This window comes from Rhinichthys klamathensis, unplaced genomic scaffold, assembly GCF_029890125.1.
Source record: "Rhinichthys klamathensis goyatoka isolate OS25496 unplaced genomic scaffold, OSU_Roscu_1.1 h1tg000561l_1, whole genome shotgun sequence".
NCBI lineage: Eukaryota > Metazoa > Chordata > Actinopteri > Cypriniformes > Leuciscidae > Rhinichthys > Rhinichthys klamathensis.
In genome coordinates, this window is record NW_026607027.1 from 170,005 (window position 1) to 190,229 (window position 20,225).

At 37.4% G+C, this 20,225-nt stretch overlaps 1 protein-coding gene across 1 annotated transcript in view; it reads right to left on the reverse strand.

Moving 5' to 3' along the window:
• Positions 1-977: 977 nt before the first annotated feature.
• The window catches only part of rasa2 (RAS p21 protein activator 2), a 47,790-nt gene continuing 28,542 nt past the window's right edge, over positions 978-20,225 (reverse strand). The window contains exons 9-24 of the mRNA XM_056239400.1: positions 19,498-19,599; positions 16,774-16,927; positions 16,484-16,638; positions 15,581-15,695; positions 15,363-15,437; positions 14,897-15,020; positions 14,569-14,675; positions 14,219-14,305; positions 14,023-14,100; positions 13,027-13,100; positions 12,748-12,854; positions 8,044-8,126; positions 3,949-4,157; positions 3,754-3,857; positions 2,415-2,586; positions 978-2,216 (exon numbers count right to left, since the gene is read on the reverse strand). Of these exons, the coding sequence (XP_056095375.1) occupies positions 2,186-2,216; positions 2,415-2,586; positions 3,754-3,857; positions 3,949-4,157; positions 8,044-8,126; positions 12,748-12,854; positions 13,027-13,100; positions 14,023-14,100; positions 14,219-14,305; positions 14,569-14,675; positions 14,897-15,020; positions 15,363-15,437; positions 15,581-15,695; positions 16,484-16,638; positions 16,774-16,927; positions 19,498-19,599 (1,777 nt within the window). The 3' untranslated portion in view covers positions 978-2,185. The remainder of the gene's footprint in view (positions 2,217-2,414; positions 2,587-3,753; positions 3,858-3,948; positions 4,158-8,043; positions 8,127-12,747; positions 12,855-13,026; positions 13,101-14,022; positions 14,101-14,218; positions 14,306-14,568; positions 14,676-14,896; positions 15,021-15,362; positions 15,438-15,580; positions 15,696-16,483; positions 16,639-16,773; positions 16,928-19,497; positions 19,600-20,225) is intronic.

A 20,225-nucleotide genomic window follows, 5' to 3' on the forward strand; every position in this document is an offset into this window, starting at 1 on the left:
TACACAGTGACATATAGATATAATGGAGAGATCTGTAATGCTCATAGAAGTGAGAATATTGTAAATGATAAGAGGGTTTCGAAGATCTTAGAAATGTTCTTTCTCAGGGTACATTTGCACAACAATGTACTAAAAACGGAAAGGTTTTTTCTTTGTGTTTTTCGCATACAGACAAAGTTCCACGAAAGTTTGAATGCCAGGCCAGTAGTTGGCGATGTCACTTTGTAAAGAAACACTACAAGCCTACAGACTGAACACGTAACAAGCAAACACACGACATCACCGTTTTCACAAATTCGCGAGGACGATAACGGTATGGTTTTCAAAAACTTAGAATCCCATTTTCAAAAGTTTTAGTTTTAAGGCCCTTAAACGCCTTTTTAGTTGAATACGGTGTCGTGTAAACGGCCCCTCCGTCTTAAACTTACAGACCAATTGTTAAAATGTTCATTCTTTTGTATTTGTTTTATTTCATGGGGTATTAGATTTTATGTTTAAAAGTCAAGCTTATTTATTTTGGCATCTAAGCTCTTCACTATTATACGGTTAGTGCTTCGCATTTCCCCTGAAGTCCATGACCCTTTTTCGACCTACCAGTTGAGAACCACTGAACTAGGCTACTAAGAATAGATAGATGCGAAACACAAGTATACCAAGCAGAACATAACAGTTTCCAATGTTACAGAAAAGACACAGAAAAACCCTTCACTACAGTTACAAATGGGTCATTTTAAAACAAAACCACAAATGTGTAGACCTGTAATAATCAGTGGGTGGAAGTTATCAGAAAACGACATGACAATTCCACCTCTAAATTAGACATGATATAGGAGATTGTCGATCAGAATTCATACCAAACAATCTGCCTCTAGCTCTGTTCAAAACACCAGTGAGCTTCCTTGCTGTTTACCCTGGAAGTTGCACATCACACAAATATTCCAGTTTACAAGTGCTCAAAAATTGAAATATTCCCCCCCCCCCCACCAAGTTAGTTGCAGTGCATTATGGCATTGCATTCTCTGCAAAAAAGGCGATTCTATAATTTAATTTTTCTGCTTACATTTTTGTATTTTTAAGCATGCCTGTGCTGTCTTTGTAGGCAGCACACTAGGTTTTGGAACAGAGCTTATGACATCATACTATAAAATATTGTCATGGTGTGATGGGGGGGGGGATTACAAAGGTCGATTGAACAAAATTTTCTTCATGTTTATCAAAATGCATGAGGCTCCCAAAACGTACATCCATGAAATATAGAAAGCCATTTTCCTTTTTTAAAGTTCTGTAATTAAAAAACTACATGTATACCATTTTCAAGTCATGAAAACCTACAAAACAACATCTTTGGCGTAAGAAAAATAGCTAGTAAAAATCTACGGGATATGAACCTTATCTACAGAACATTACACAAGAGCTGATCATGTAACTGATCAATATCAGGAAAAAAAGGTTTGATACCACGTATCTAAAACAATCTCATCTGGAATATTCCAAATATCTAAAGTGCTTCTGCATTAGTCCCTAATTCATACACAAGTGTGGGATTGTAAGTACCTCCACTGAATTTATAAGGCAGATTAATTCTATCCACTACAGATAGAAAACCATGCACACACTCAAAGGGATGGACTGAGCGGGATGAAACTACAAGAATAAAGAACAATGAAGATTCCCTTTGACATGGTTATTTTACTTAACGACCAGTAGTCTGAAAAAAAAACTGGTGGTTTACAAAGAAAAATGTGAAGGTTGAGTTCTTTCATTTTAGCAGCTATAATTTCTCAGACAAACTCTTGGTGTCTGGACTTTCACAGCCTGTTTAGGAATGAATAAGAGGTGATCGGAATCCTTTCTTACTGTGCGGACTGGCGATTGAGGTTACTAAAACGATCTTAAAAACTGATATAAGACTGAGACCGGACAGGCACACAGAGAAAAGAGCTAGATTTTTCCAATGATAGCAACTCACGGACACGCGACTCGACTCTTGACTGGCCAAAATTCTTCCAAGTACACCGTGACTCCAGATCAGGCCATTGCTGGAGAGGTTAGACTGAGTCACGTGTGGAACGGCAGCGCTTCTCTGAGCATTATCAGCGCGCAGTCATGCTCCTAAATGTTGTCAAACACAGCGCCCTCTGCTTGTGTGGCTGTGTCAGTACCACCTGGTCACGCAGTCACAATGTTACGCTGTCTTTCCAACAATAGGATTCGCGCTATATAAGAAAGTAAAAAAAAGAAAGAAACATTTTTAAAATCAGTTTACTGCACATACACATATAAGACTAGATTTTGTTTAATTGGCTCTTGAAGAAGATGGGATAATTCAAGGATGATTAAAAAATGCAAAATTTTATCAATTGATCCACTTTTGGATAAAAACGTGATGTCTTTATTCATTTTGGGTGTCTTACATAGTGCCTGGTTCACCGGTTTGTGCCCCATTTGAGTCGTGGTGAGCCTGCAGATCATCCAGTACTTCTCCGAGCTCTTTAATGGTGCGGAAGGTCTCTTTAGGGTCCTGTATAGTGAAGGCTGAACACTCCTCCTGCTGCCCAAGATACACTGACATGCCGGCACAGGCATCTGTAGACACACACACATACACAATTAAATTCGTTTAAATGAAAATACATTTTTGAGTTCATTTTTTTTTTAGCATTTATACTGCTCCCATGTAGTGTGTAATAAAGCTTTCTGTGAATGTAAATGGACTGCAAAGTTTCATAGACTAAAGTATTGTCTTCCAAAAGAAAGAACTGATTCTGAACTGCCTGAAAAGAGTCATCAGTAATTCTAGTTTTAGTTCTTGCTCAAACCCAGGTAGGTTTATAATAAATTTGCATAATGCCAGCCTATGATCTTCATTGGCTGTCCGCGAACAAGGTCTACTTCGACCCGCCCTCAAACACTGTAGTTGTAGCTGAGGCCTGTTCGTATCACTGTGTATCAAGTGATGAGGAAGATCCGGAGCTGAAATTCAGACAAAATGCGTTTTCGACATGCACTAAGCGGTCGATCAATCACAACAGACTGGGCCATCTGACCAATCAGAGCCGAGTATTCTCTCGGAAATGAGGGGTTTAGAGAGACTGAATCCTTTCTCGAACCGTTTCAGACACTGTGAGAAAAGAAGTGACGCTGCAATGTATATTGTTAGAAAATTAACATGTTTTTTGACCTCGGCTGCATGTAAACCTATTGTAGGAGACCTCCAAAACAAAATTAGGAACCTTTAAAATGGCATAATAGACAATATGCAAACTATTTTTATGAATATCTTAAATGAATAAATAAAACGTATTTTTACTTTTTAATGGTTGAATTAGATCAAATAATAAAAGGAAAATAGCCATTAAGTGCATTCATGGGAAGGAACATAATATTGTTTTGATTTGTTTAACATTTTTGGTCATTTTGGCGTTTCTATACTAACATTTGTGTCATTTAACAGTTCATATAAAAAAGTGGAAAATAGTAGCAATTAAAAATGACTAGCTGTGTTCAAACATTCGACTAGTAATTCTGAATGAAACGGAATATTGAGCAGGATCCTGGATGCAATATCCTAGGTTGATTTAGATGATTGGACAATAGCTATTATGTCATAATATTTTTTTACTTCCTAGCATTGGTTACATCAGTAGACAAGAAAAGTTAGTTCAATAGTGGAGAAAGTAAAAACACAGTACACAGAAAAGAATGTGTATTAATAAAGTAAATGATTTCATATTGTTTTTAGGCTATACACACCCTCCATCTTCTGTAGTCTGGAGCGGTTTGTGGAGAAAAAGGAGAAGATTCGTTCGGTTTCTCGGTCACAGTCGATGTCCAGTTGAATATTAGCCAACACTGTCCTATAAGACGGAGTCAGACATGAAAAACGGTAACGTGTACATGCTTGCTCATATAGCGATAAAATGCAAATGTATTAATAAGATGTCTTACGCAGTGCATGTTTTGCAGCCCGGGGCGTTCTCGTTGGGTTCCTTACAGCATAACCAGAATCCACTCACATAAGCAGACGGGTGAAACGCACTGAGCCGCCCCGGGTTACAGCGGCTGACCTGACTCAGCACCTCAATCCAGCTGTTGGTCTCCACACAGTTACCCGCCTGCACGTACAGAGGCTTTTCTGAATGGATTACCTGAAACATCTGCAAAACAAAAGTTTGGATGTTTTAATGTTTTTAAAAGAGGTACTTTATGCTCATCAAGGCTGCATTTATTTTATTTGAACAGTAATTTTGTGAAGTATTATTATAATTTGAAAGAACTGTTTTTTTATTGGAATCTATTTTAAAATGTAATTTATTCCTTTGATGGCAAATCTCTATTTTGCCATTACATGATCATTCAGGAATCATACTAATATTCTTATATTTATCCAAAGCAACACTTAAGACTTGACATTTCATTAGAATTTGTGTGGCCTGTGAATTAAACCAATGACACTGTAAGGACCACCCGTCGGCCCAACGACGGAATCCAGCGGCGTGGGCGAAGGTATGAGTGTAGGTCTTTTCAGAGCCTCTGTAAAGTTCACTTAATTTATTAGAATTTAGTTTCAATTTTACTTTAGCTCCGTGCTTAATCTGACTCCCATTCAAATGTTTATTAAATTTAGATTGTGTTTCAAATTAGGAACTAAACATAAATATTGGTTATGTATTAATTTAAATCTTTAATTATTCAGGGTATCCCATTCTTTCATTGTGCGAACATCGGGTCCCTATAGCCTGGCTAACGTCAGACCCAAGTCTCACCCAAGTCACATTTTCTCGTATTTGAGGCGTGGTTTACGAATGCCCAGAGCCGTTTATTGGGTGCTAAGAATGTCTATCAAATGCGCCTGTACGTAGCTCATAGCCAATCGTTTCAATTATACCAGATGACGTATGCAGAGCGAAAGAAATTAGATGAGGAAGACGACGATGGGTCCGAGATTATGTGTACACGATGGCGTGTATCTAACGGCCGTTTCAGACCGCATGCGTGAGCGGCGCGTATTTTTTCCGGCGCGCATGTTAATCAATGAGTGCTTCACACCGGGAGCAGGAGCAGCGCGTGAGCAGCAGTGAAGCGGGGGTTTCTGTTTTTGCTGCTCTGCTCATGCTAAATTAAAGTGAAAGCACACTTTTGATGGACAAAAATATATATGATTTCACACAAAAAGTGCCCAAAATGCACAGAATAAGCATGTCTAGTGAGTTTTAACAAGAACTTAAGTAGGCAAATAAAAGAAAATCAAGATTCAAAAATATTTATAGAAGATTTAGGCTACCCGGTAAAAACTTGTTTTTAATGATTCAGTTTGGGTGAGAGTTGTGTATTATATAAAAAAAATATTATATATAAACGTTCTTTTAGTGTAACACACAGACAGCTACATAGGCTAGCACAATCCAAATCAAACCCGAGTGTGTGGTTTATTTGTGCGTTTTGTTTTTTATCCGCGGAGTTGCAGTCTTGTAAACATATCGAAAGTGTGACTGAAATTAATAGATCGGAGCCATTTTCTGGGTTGTTTTGTTGTTTAACATTTATATGCGAATGTTGTACACCTCCCCATTACAAACTTTCAAGACTATCAATGTTACAAATGACCATTGTTCTAAAAACAAATGTATAGTTGTCTTTGTAAAGAATTGCTCGCTTATACATGTAGCTTTGGAGCTGCTGCTGTGACACTGTACAAACGCTTCAAGTGCCGCTCACGCTTGCGGTGCATCGAAAGGTAACTTCGCGTCTGCTGCCGTGTTTGATCCATAGGTATAAACAAACTGCTTCAGTGTGTCGCATAGATATCGTCATCGTCTTGCTGCTCCCTCCCCGTTCTGTGATTGGTCCCCTCCCTGAGGTGAAAATCTGGTCCATGGTATCCAGACTACCTAGCAGCGTGAATAAAATCGCGCTGCGCAAAGGCAGTATGGGGAAACCCAGGCTAGGGTCCCTAATAAACGAATAGAGAACTTAAGTCGCCCGGGTCGTGTTCTCACGGACACAAACTCATCAGTTCTGATCTTAGTCAGAGAGTGCAGGGTTAACCGCTCCATGCTTGTTCATACAAAAATGTAGTTTTCTTATTCACAATGCTGCAACTTAGTAAGTCATGGATAGTCAGAAATCAAAAGGTCCCAGATGATGTGCTCCTTTCATTGGGCCTTTAGTTTGTTCTATCCTGACGCAGATTTGCGGAAAAACCAGACTCCACTTAATCTAATGGTCATTATGCTTTCAGAAGAATAAAGAATAAAATCAAATATAGCATTTTATTTGTCAGGTAAAAATGTATCATGTCAATTACACAATTAAACAATCAGAGGCCAATTTAGAAATAAGAAATACATCAATTGCGCAATGAATGAATCCAAGAGTAAGAAATGCATACCTGTGCATTTTTCATACATACTCTCATGCATTTCTTACTCATATGGCGCTTTTCCACTACACAGTACCAGCTCGCCTCGGCTCGACTCGACTCGCCTTTGTTTGGTTTTCCACTGTGTAAAAGTTGTACCTGTACCTGCTTTCGGGTACTTTTTTTCGTACCACCTCCGGCGAGGTTCTAAGCGAGCTGAGGCGAGCTAAGGCGATACTAAAATGTGACGTGAAAACAATGCCGACTGCTGATTGGTCAGAGAGAATCGTCACTATTCCCTGCGTCATCATTGCACGCGCCAGATGGAGTATCCAGAATAACCCCGCCATTTTTAAATAGTTTGGCCAGAGATAGTTACTAAACTTACTACTATTATTATGGCAACTCGGAAGAATACGCCGTGGTCAAACGAGGAGTTGCAGACATTCCTTTGTTTGGTTGCCGAAGAGAGGATCCAGCGAGAGCTTGATGGGGCAACGAGGAACGAAAGGCGTCGCTATGACGACCGGGTACTATTTGTGGCGGTACTTTCTGCAATGGAAAACGGAGCGAAAAGCGAGCCGAGTCGAGGCGAGCCAAGGCGAGTCGAGTCGAGTCGAGTCGAGCTGGTACTGGTAATGGAAAAGCGCCATTAGATTCATCTCTGAGAGCAGAACTCACACAGCACTGTGTGGGGGGTTTCTGGCCACAGAATTTCCCAAAGACTATTCTGCCATATTTCCCTTAAAGGGATAGTTCACTTCAAAATGAAAATTCTGTCATCATATACTCACCCTCAAGTTGTTTCAAACCTGTATGAATTTCTTTCTTTTGCTGAACACAAAGGAAGATATTTTGAAGAATGTCAGTAACCAAACCATTAACTGGACCCATTGACTTCATACAGGTTTGAAACAACTTGAGGGTGAGTATATGATGACAGAATTTTCATTTTGAAGTAAACTATGCCTTTAAATACCCAGAGAACAATTGTAAATGGTGGTAAATATTTACAACACAAATATTTACCACCGAGAGCCGTTGGGAACGAGTGAGACCGGAGGAGCGATTGCTAATGTCACCTGTGCGCCGCAAAGACCTCGAGTCTCAGGCCTGGGACATTACGTTATGTTTTGTTTATGTGTTCTTTACTTTACTTTCGTTTTGTGTTTGTTTATTGTATTATTAAAATGTTTAAACGTTCGCCAGTTCCGGCCTCCTCCTTCCCTGAGCCTTTAACTCTGTTACACCATTGATTATCAGATATCTTGAAGAAACACCAGCCTTACAGGATAACAGAATTTCTCAGAATACAAATGACTGCTGTGAAATTAAGACCATTTTACCAATCACACTGAGACATTTAAAATGATTCCAAACACGAAAGGGAAAAAAAAACAATAGATTCCCAAGACACATTATATGTGGTATATAGACATTCTTAGTGAACTTTCATTGACTTGAATCAGGGGGAAAGGAGAGGGAGTCGGTAGAGAGGTATAGAGAGGTTTGGGCAAGGCGGTGTCCTATGCTCTTTCTTTGAGATCTTCTCTCCTTAGTTTTATTGTAGGTTAGGATGAAATCCAATCTTACAACATTTGCATTGTTAGTACCATGCTATACCAGCTGAGCTGCAAGAACACGCATACACAAGAACGCACAAATACGACTGAGCTACTCACGTTTTTGCGGTTAAAGGCACCTTCTTCCAGTTTCTCAACACCGAGGATGTTTTTCACAAGAATGACGCATAGTGCTTCTTTCCCTGGACACAAACACAAAGACACATTTATTAAAACAGCGAAAAATAAATAAATGAATTAATACAAATTCACACTTTGCTATTTTTAACACTTGTGTAGGGAGGGACATTGATGAATAATATGTATCATATAATAAATTTGAAATAAACACAAATACAGAGCCCAGACCTCTTACTGCATGGGTCTGGGGACTGCTGCGGTTCAGACACTTCAGACACGGACACTAAATCTCACATGATATTCTTTAACGACCCGTGACTCGGTCCAGTCGGGCCGAGCCCGTGGAGCTGATAGCGCAACAACTTGGCCAGCCAACAAAAACACACAGCCGTTTCTCATGCACATTTTACACATTCTCTAATTTCTATTTTCATCTCCTTCGCTAATGTGCATCATTTCGACCACAGAACAGCCAAAGTACACAGATGCTTGAGAACTAGAGCTGCACATGCCACCCCAGCCCATCTTGTTCTCTTTTTAATGCATCTTCTTTCTGAACGTTTACCAGGTGTGTACTGCCAATAGCTGGTTTGCTGTCTTTTCCCGTTCCTTTTTACTGAAAAAAACAAACAAAAAAACTAATTGGAATTGTGGTATTTCACTGGTATCTAAACAGTTGAACCACTGACTCAACCAGGCCAGTAGACAAAAAATACTTAGCATTGAACCCTGCCGAAGCAGCTCTAAATATGAGGTGCTATTAAATGAAAGATACAATATGATAGAGCAATAGAATGAACAGTGAGGCTTGTATTATACATTTTAACAGGCATAATTAAACACAAAAATAACTGAAGGAAATACTCTATATATTTTCTAAACAAATTAAACCAAATGAATATGATCATATCCTTATGGTTACTCTACCTAATATATTTAAAAATTACAAATACAATGAAAATACAGGTTTCGGTATTGGCGAGTACCAAAAATGAAAGTATCGGTTAAGTTCTGGAAAAAGTGGTATCGGTGCATACATCCCTAATTGAAATACATGACATACTGTACAAGTTTATATTGAAATAATATTAAAGTATATTTTAGTTTAGCATAAATGCTTGTTAACACATTCGCCATGTACACTTTAATTATATTACAAAGAAATTGAAATTGCATATAAATATGTATTTAAGTCCTTTGCAGTGAGATTTCGAGTCATTAAAATGGTTCAGGTTGAGTTTAGCCAGTGAAGAACACAGAGTATAACATCCTCAACCGCCCCAGATCTGATATCTGGAGGACAGTTACAAATGAAAGGTGAATGTCTACAGAGGACGGTCCATCATTTAGTCCAGATGCTCAGCGGGCTAGACTCAAGATGACCCTTGATCAAATGAGAGGAAATGAAATCATGAGTTATTAGCTTCTCTCCCTCCAATGGCACTGTCTACTAAAAATGCAAGTGTCCCAACCTTTCAAGCTCATGTTCCAAGAGTATTCCTGCAGTAAAGCGGTGAATAACACAGTGGCCCCTAAATGTCACTTTTCCTCAAGTTTACACAGGGTGTCCTAGCAGAGCAGCCACTTTCTCACAATACTTTTTGTCTTCATTTTGTCTCCAAAATTGTGCTTGTGCCATATGTTTTTGTTATCAAATGCATTTTAAATGTGACTTTGGTGTCCAAATGCTGTTCGGGTCACTATATGGACATACAATCACTAGAAAATAACCAGCAACAACTGTTACATCCACAAAACTTTACAAATATTACTCAGAAAATACCTTTATTGGTAAAATTAGGAGAATAGCTTACTTAAAATGAGCTAAGAAAAGTCATATATCCCCAACATCAAACAAAACTAATGAGGGAACATTATAATACTTGCCATGTGTGTGAAATCAAACGAGAAACGCTTTCTGCCAAAGTAACTCCCCAGCACAAGCGCTTCAATTATAAGATAAAGCACACAATTACTTAATAAAATCAGGGAGGAAAATCTAAACGCATGGGGGGAAAAAACGTGAAAACGAGATGATAATCACGATTGTTCCGTGTCAATGTGACCCAGTTGTGCCTTCCAAACTCTGCTGGATATAGACACACCACATCGCCAATTGGTTAGTCAACAATCCTGACTGACTGTAAAAAAAAGGGGGTTTGTACATTTGTACAATTGGAATAGCGCATAAAACATTTGCGAATAAAGCCCAGTTTCCATTCCATGCGTTCAAGAGAACAAAATCGTCACTTCCTGGGAAACTGTCACAAAATATCTGTAATAAAAATGAACGTTTTCTGCAACCGGGGAAGCCAATGTTGCTCTTTTTCCAACGCCATAAAAGACTTGTGTCCTCCGGTAAATGTGTTTCTATCGCAGTTTATGCGCATGTCTTCTTATCTGATAAAAAAATGATCCACCTCAATTGAGCGCATGTGTTTTTTATGCGCATTTTCTAGTGCACTTTATGTGCATCTTGGTGTTTCTATCCAGTGTTTTTTGTATGCGATCTCCCAATAGATGTAATCCCAATAAAAATAGGTGGATGGAAACAGCTTATGTTATACTTAGGGTAAGTTTGTTCAGCTCTCCCACAGAAAAGACAACAACAGTAACCCAGCTTTGCTGACAGTCCAGCAGGAAACAAAAGAAGGTCAAGCCACCATGCTGGCTCCTTCTGAGGTGATCACGCTAAAGGATGTTTATTATTACAACAGTGATAAACGTGTATCATGCAGGGACAACCAGATTTGCAGTTGGTGACCTTGAAATTCACATCACTCCATAGGAATTGATACAGTTGTTTTTTTCACAGGGTAGATCACTCAAAGGAAATGTGGAAATTATAGTTAGTATGCCATAAAGCTGATCAACAAAGGTACTAGGAGTAGATGATGCATAATGTAGTATATTTTACCTATATATACTATATTAGTCCACTGGCGTTGCAAAGTGAACCAAAAAATCGTAAATATTTCCTGTTACATAAGTCATGACTCATAAGTATTAGTGCTAACAGATTTAAGGTATTTGTAATAGGGTCCACATTCAAACATCAATAACAAAACTGCTGAGAGAGATGGGAAGTTTGATTCCCATGCTGAGAGAGAGAGAGAGATGGGAAGTTTGATTCATTTCTGCAAATCATTTATTTTGAACTGCCCATTTCAGTGAATCATTTCAAAACAGTGATTCATCATCCCTCAGAAATGTTCACAGAACCTTCCGTGTGGAATTTTTTCATGCTTTAAAATGTTGTCATATAGAATACAGTACCGTTCAAACATTTGGGGTCGGTAAGATTTTTAATCTTTTTAAAATGAATTACTCCAGTCTTCAGTGTCACATGATCCTTCAGAAATCACTCTAATATGCTGATTTGTTTCTTAAGAAACATTTTGTAGTAATATCAACTTTGAACACAGCTGTTCTGATTAATAGTTTTGTGGAAAGCATGATACATTTTTTAGGATTCTTTGATGAATAGAAAGTTCAAAAGAACAGCATTTATTTGAAATCTTTTGAAATATAATTTAATGTCATTTTTGATCATTATGTGTATTTATTTGCTCAATAAAAGTATTAATTTCTTAAAAAACAATCTTACTAACCCCAAACCTTTTAAATGGTTGTGTATGTAGGTAAATAGTGTTGTTAACTGCGATTTAAAAATGATTAAGTATCACTCGTTCCTCTGTTCATTTAATGAAAAACTATTCATTCGATTTTTACTGTATTTCACTTTTTAATGTCATTACAGAGCACATTTATAAATTGAATATCCTCCTTTTTATCATTTAATTTTGAAATCTAGTTCCTTATATGTCCAGAATCTACTGACAGCCTTGTTGATCCATAATGCAGATCTTTCCCCAATTATGTTTGAGAAAAATATTATGTAAATAAGTATTTCTTAATTTGAGGAATTTCTCAAATCTTACTTGTTTCAACTAATTTATTAAATTTGGTGCAACATATTATATATGTTGGCCTATGTCTGTGTATGTGTGTATATACTGTATACACACACACAGATATTTATACATATATGTGTGTGTGTATATTACATATATATACACATAAATAAAAATATATATATACACACACACATATTATGTGAACAAAAACTTTTGTTAGATTTGAATAATCGATTTGACAGCACTAATCAAATTACATCACATCCTTTATATCAGCATTATATATGGTATTTTCGGCATTGTCCACTCAATAACCCATATTAAACACTAAGTAAAAATATTCACAATGCTACAAATTATTACCAGTGGACACGCACATTTTCAGTCCCCTCAACCCAACACATTGCTAAATACATGATATCCACTGACACCATTAAGCACACGTACACACCCATGACATAAAGCTGACAGCATAAATCAAAAAGGGGAAACAGAAAGTTTCACATCCAGAGCTGGCTGGCAACACTACATGAACAGGAGCTACACAAACAAGAATGTGAAACTGAGGACAAGCTAAAAGAATCCAGGGATACTTATGTTATTTCAACTACGTTTCCATATAAAACCTGCCAGCAAAAACAAGTGTCGGGACCCCCACATTTTAGAGCTGAACTCGATGACTGCCCACAAACAGAAAGTTCTTTGGATCATGGACCAAACTGGTCTTCAGGGGAACACATCATCATCAACAGCCGGGAAAACTCACCTTTCTGCTTGTGATAGGAGAGCTCTTGATTGGTCACTCGCAACCAGCGTTTCTTAAAGTTCTTCTTTCCTATTCGCTTTCTGCCCTGGGCCCGCTTATGTACCTCTCTGTTAAAAATCATACACACACATAACTGTTAGGTTTCCTGGAAACAATGTGGGTGAAATTTTGTTGTTATTTTTTTTTTTACCAAACTGACCCTTATTTGAGCTACTCAAAGACGTAATAAATGGGACTAATCAATTAGACTGTTCTGAGAACTGTGGCCTTTCTACTCACCCCTCCTTCAGCACAAAGGAGTCCTCCACTCCACTAGACTCCTTACTTACATTAGAGGAGATCTCATCTAAGAACTAATGCACAAAAGAAGAGAATTTGCACATGAGAATGAAGCCCAAGCTTAACACAGAATATGTATAATATACCGATTTATTATCAATGTTGGAAACAGTTGTGCTGCTTAATACTTTTTTCAGGATTCGTTGATGAATAAAAAGTTAAAAAGTATTTACTACCACTTTATATCGATTTAACACATCCTTGCTGAATAAAAGTATTAATTTATTTTCTTCTTTTTTTTTATGAAAAAAAAATGACTAACCACAAAATTAATATTACTGTTTTTTTTTTCCTGTATTTTTGATCAAATAAATGCAGATTTGATGAGCATAAGAGACTTCTTTCAAAAACATTAAAAATAGTAATGTCCAAACTCTTGATCAAACTCGGTACTGTCTATGTTTTACGTTTTTTTTTTTTTTTTTTACAAATACAATAAATTAAATCGTAACAATGTCCTGTTACATAAGTCATGACTCATAATTATTAGTGACAACAGATTTAAGGTATTTGTAATAGGGTCCTCATTCAAACATCAATAACAAAAATGCTGAGAGAGATGGGAAGTTTGATTCATTTTTGCAAATCATTTCTTTTCAAGAATATCATAACATTTTTGGGAAGTCACACCATAAGGGTACATTTTATAACCTGAACTAACCTTGCCTTAATAAAAAGGTCAAACTACCTGATATTTTAAGGGAACTTGACACACAGTTTTTAGTTTATGCCCCCAAAAAATAAAAATTTAATTTAATTCAGAAATTAAATACATGTTCATCAAAATGTGTATTCAAAGCACTGTATTTATGAAGTGCATTTTTTAGCATCTAAAATATCGATCCAATATATTGTGAGTAAAATTGCAATATAACGAAATACGGCACAGCCCTGTACATCAGAGACCATAAAAAACAGTTTGTTAGAAATACTTACCTTTTTAACTTTCTCTATACAATCATCTTCTTGGAATAACTTGAAGAAATCGTACATATAGGTTTCTTTAAAGCTAGACTGGAAAAACAACAACAAAACAAGAACAGGTTTTTTTTTTTTTTTTTATGTCCCAAAGTCTAGGGGAAAACTTTTGAAAAGTTATTTCCTTCAGCAGTATGACTAATAGCTGACATACCAGTTTGTTCTTGGAAAGGCTGCCCCAGCTGCCCAGAGACTGGATGGTTTTAGAGATAAGAGTAAGTGTGCGGGAAATTTCAGGGTCCTGAGAGAGAGAGAAAGAGGAAGATAGGTGATTCTCCCAACTCATGTTTTACCTAAAGTACATTTACTGTTAATTCATTTTTTAGTAAACATGTATTGTTGTCTCAAAGCATTCTCAGAAAAGACTGGAGTGTCTCAATGGGTCTTTCCTGGCATGAATAAATTAGTCACATGATAAAAAAGGAAGTAAATCATGTTTGTTACAACTAAGTAGGTAGTTTGTTGTAGCTGTGGTGTGCGTGACTGTTTTTGTTGCACACTCACAGGATGATGGGATCTCAGCTGGAATGTGTGTGGAGAGAGAACAGCCACCGCAAAGAACCTCAGAAATATAAAACTACTGACCGCTGAGTACTGCACATGAGGATCCGCTGTGGTAAAACACACACACACACACACAGATTATTAGTCATGAATGAGTATCTGGCTCCTCCTAGTGGTGAATCAACACAGTCTTACAGGAATGCATGCAGAGACTTCAGTCAGTGTGAGGTATACTAAAACACAGAAACATTCCTGAACAAAATAAATGTGTGGACCCTGCACAAGCAAATGAGAGTGAAAGTGTGTGCATGTGCATGTGCTGCTTCACCTGGAAAGCGTTTAGATGCGAGCTGTCTGAGTGACCTGAAGACATCACACATGAGGGGAGGACAACTGGAGCTGGACTGTGTTATAGACGTAAAAAGCTTATGCACATAACCCTGAAGATTCTCCTAGGAATACACAAACACATGCACATGAGATCAGAAAAAATACTGAGGGCACAGTTTATCATCAATTTTTTCAGTCATGGGAATTTATTGCATCCAACCTGTAAAATTACAGGTTATATTATATCAATATTAACTTATGCATTTCTAAGCCTAGCTATATATATTGAACACTATATCAGATAGTATAAACAGAGGAAGTCATTACGGGGAAATTTTACCCCCATATTTTGAATTTCATGGTTTCATTTTTAGTGGCCCAGAATGTCTCCTTATTTTAACTGACACATACGGCCAAATTAAGTACAACAATTCAACAAGAAACCAAAAAAAAAAACACCTCACCTTGTTGACCTCCACATTATCGCCTTCTTTCAGTTTGACAGGATCGATCTCACAGGTTTTATTTGATTCAAAGATCTGTAAAACAGAAAGAAAGCAACAAAACATTTTAAACAGTGTCAACAACTGTAAAATCTGAGTCCCAAATTTCAATGCATCTATAAACATGTCCGGTTAACAACAACAACAACAAAAAACAACTTAAATCCTGTGTGTCTCACCTCATTGAGAACAGGTTTGAGAGTGACGGTCAAGTAACTTCGGCCCACAATCTTCATCATGTCATCTATGCAGCGGGTGGCCAGAGAATTCCCTCTGAATATGGTGTTGGCCTCTCTGCACAGGGAGACAGAGGACATTTTAGAGGACAAAGAAATAGTGTGTGTTTATAACCTAGACAAACTTTGGGGAAAAAATAAAAAAAATATTTGCACACTGACAAATTAAAACACACAAAATAATTAAAAAAAATTAACATAACAAAAACTATATAGATATTAACTAAACAAAAACTGACAAATTAAAAAAACATTAACAAAAAAGAACTATATGGATATTAACAATACATGTATATAAAAATAGTATATATATATATATATATATATATATATATATTGTTATTATTAATAATATATATATATGTATATATACACACACACATACATACACACAAAACAAAAACCTATATGCATACCTGACAAAAAAAAAGTATATTACCAAAACAAAAAACTAATCAAATATTACAAAAAACTAAAACTATATGCATAATATCAAAACAAAATAAAATCCCTATATGCACACTGACAAATTAAAAAACATAAAAAATAAACAAAATTACCAAAACAAAAAAATATATATATATGCACACTGAAAAAAAAAACATTACCAAAACAAAAAAAACATTTGGATATTAACGGAAAAACAAAAACAAATATTAACAAAACAAAAACCTATATGCATACTTACTGACAAATAAAATAAAAATATAAAAAAAATATGGATATTACAAAAACAAAAATCTAATCAAATCTTACCAAAACAAAAAAAACTAAAACTATATGCATATTACCAAAGCAAAACAAAAAACAAAGTAGAACTGTTTATGTGTGAGTGTGTTACTGAACTGTGTATTCTCCAGCTCCAGGGCAGCAACAGCGGTGAGAAAGGGAAGCAGTCTGTTGTGATGGAGCAGAAGTCTGACCACAGGAAGCAGTGCTTCATAACCCAAACTCTCCCGGCATATATCTCCCAGAACATGAGCCGCTGATGCGGAGATCGGCTAGAGACGCAAAAGAAACCGGAAGCAATGATTAGATGCTATAAACGAAAGAATGTGTATCTGAAAACTGAAAATAATGTTCAACAATTAAACATGACTGCCAGTCTTCCAGACAGAAGGGGGGCGCTATTGTACCTTGACATCAAGGGATTTGAGCATCAGGTTTCGGAGGGCCGTGTAGCAGGCAGAGGACAGGACGTTGTCCTCAGTGTACGTTACTTTCAGACGTAGAGAACCCAGATCCTCTGGCTTAGGCTTCGTACCATTTCCTTTCGGCTGTAGCAAGTACCTACAAAACACAAAGCAAAAAGAAATGTCCCCTTTATAGCTATTTTACAGTGTCACACAGCTTCATCATTCATTTTGCTGCATTACGGCATGTATATTAAATATTCAAAATATAGTCACAATGATTGAGCTGGTGCTATAAAAATTGTGATGATTTTGAAACCCTATTTATTTAGTCATTAAGTTTCCGTCACTCACTGTGTCACTAAACTAGCTTTGCGTATGCGAGTTTTGAGACATTTCAAAAGCAAAAATACAATAGTTAAATTTCCATGAATCAGTTAAAACTGCACACACATATATGTGTGTGTAACTAATTTTCTCTAAGATGATCCTTTCTATATGCGTGTCTAGCACATGTATCATTTTATCCTATGTGTCATTTGCATTGCTCAAACTACAAAGTACAGGAATTAGTGTGGCAAGACTATGTTTAATAGTGTCAGCGTCTGTTTGTGTATGTGCGCTTGTTTTATGCTAGGTTCATGCAAAAGCTCACCCACGCAGTAGACTCACTGCCCTCATTCAAAACATGCAGATCAGTATCAACAAGTTCCCTCTCAGTCTGAACACACACACACACACACACACACACTAATGCACGCACATACAATGTTTACACAACACTACCGGCAGGACGCTGTGATCCGCAGTCTGAGGACACAGGGGAAGCGGGCAACGGAAGCAATCCGCCCAAAACACACACCTACACACATCCACGGTCTCTCAAACGCTTCTCGACAAAAAAAAACACATCAGAGATAAGACACAATTGCAGCTGAAATCTAAATGATGGACGCTGCAGTAAGCAGTCATCGCAAATGTCTCTAAAGTAATGCTGAAGTATGTTCATTTAAGCTCTGACGTCAGAGGTGGTGCTCTCATGTCTGATTGGGCTGATAAGGCCAGTGGAGAGCTGGGATTGGCTGTTATCTCTCTTCCTCATCTGTTCGTCGGTGTACCTCACTCAGACACTGAGATCAGCATATTACAGCACAGCATGGAAGTGCGCGCATGCACCAAACACCTCATAGTAGAATTGGGTCAAATACAGAGGGGTCCAACTTATTAAAATGCTTCTATTTTGCATGTCTAATTATGGTTTTTCAAATAGTACCTTTCATGCAGTGTGTAATATAGCTGTTTGTCAGTGTAAAAGGACTGCAAAGTTTTAAAGATCAAAGTGCATGACAAATGAAGTCATTGTCCCCTAAAAGAAAGAATCGATTCTGAACTGCTGAAACAAGTCGTCAGCAATTCCAGTTTCACTTCCTGTTACATACCTACGTAACAAAGTAACAAATTTGCATTATGCCAGCCTATGCTCTTCATTGGCTGACTGTGAACAACATCTACTTTGACCCGCCCTCAAACACTGTAGTTGTAGCTGAGGCCTGGAAGAGTTTGGTTTGCTGTTTTCTCCGCTGCCAAAGCAAATGCACTTTGCATGCACTTCAAAAGAGTAAGGACTTGATAAGGTAAAACCGACGCCGTCGTAACTGTTTATATCACTGTGTGTAAAGTGTTGAGGAAGAGCTGAGATTCAGATATGGTGATTGGTCTACCGCTTTGTGTTGAAAACAAAACGGCAATCACAACAGAATGGCCGTCTGACCAATCAGAGCAGAGTAGCCTCATGGAAAGGAGGGGTTTAGAGAGACTGCATATTGGTTACAACCACAGCTCTATATACATTTGTATAGATCAGTAGTTACACCACGTGATTTCAGTGGACAAAAAAACCTATATATTAATAAGCAGTTTTGTTAATATGATCATTTAAATAATAATAAGAGTTGTGAAGTCATTGTACGAACTACATATTGTAGGTTTGCTGTATTTTTTCAATAAATTAATAAACCTGGACAAAAAAAAACCCCAAAAAAGAATAAATAGTTCACGTGTTGCATAATTTTATGCAGAAGTAATTAAATGCAGAAGAAACTATTTTCTGTGAATGCACGACTTCCAATTAGAAAAATAACAAAGTGATAGTAAAACTATTTACGCTATAAACGCTGATTATGATTACGATAATAAATTCAAGTAATATGATAAGAAATACTAGTTTGCAATATTACATTAAAACACTTGCTTTCAAATAGGTGGATATTGCCAGCAAATTGAATATTCCATATATTGTCCAGCCCTACTTCTGAGTGAGTGTGAGTGTGTGTGTGTGTGTGTGTGTGTGTGTGTGTGTGTGTGTGTGTGTGTGTGTGTGTGTGTGTGTGTGTGTGTGTGTGTGTGTGTGTGTGTGTACTTGTACAACTATCTTTGTGAGGACCAGTTTGAGTTTTAGACCATTGGAATGAGGACAAAGAGAGTAAAGTGAGGACATTTTGGCCGGCCCTCACTTTCTGAGACCCCTTTAAAGGCCTGTTTGAGGGTCAAGACTTGGTTTTAGGGATAAGGTTATAATTAGGTTAAGGGTAGGTTTAGGGTAAGGGTTCGGGTTAGTTGTGATGAGTAAGGTTAGGGTAAGCGGCTAGAGATTGCATTGTGTCAATGAATGTCCCTTATAAAGATAGATGTACAAGAGTGTGTGTGTGTGTGTGTGTTCGTTCTTACCATGCTTTGTGTACATGGTCGTTTCTCAGGATTTTCACAGATACCCGTGTCTCTCCGAGGAACACGTCCTGTGCCAAGTTACCATTATTCCACAGCTCTACCCTGCAAGGGAGAGTACAAGAGAGTGTGCATTAGCTAAATGTTCATTTACAAACACAAACAGTGCTCTGTTTCAATGTATTCTACCCCCAGAAAAGCACACATTTGAACTTCTCCCATTTTCAGTCAAACTGAATCTGAAATCCAGCACGCAGAGTATAGATGCAGTTGCATCAAGGTGGGTTAGTCATTTTTCTCTCCACTACTGGATGAAGCTTTTTCTCATTTCAAACATGCACACAAATAAATTGCCTTTGAGTGGAAAACCAACAACACACAAAATCATGCATAAACATACACACACACACACACACACACATTAGTAGCATGATCTAATGTGCCGTCTGGTGGTTTCACCTACTCTTACCTGTCAGCTTCTGCAGAGGGCTATATGGGACAATTCAGAGTGGCACATTATGTGTCAAATCAGAGCAAAGCCACATTCATCAATATTTTGGACATTACATACAGTCTTCCAATCAAATAAGCACTCATCCCTGATTACCATAATCATCCACAAACAGTCAATATGTGCAGTTATATGCTGTTTTTAAAAAGGCTTCGCACAAAAACAAAAGTCTGCACCCGGCCAAAGAGAAGCAAAAGTTAAAACAATGAAAACATGATGA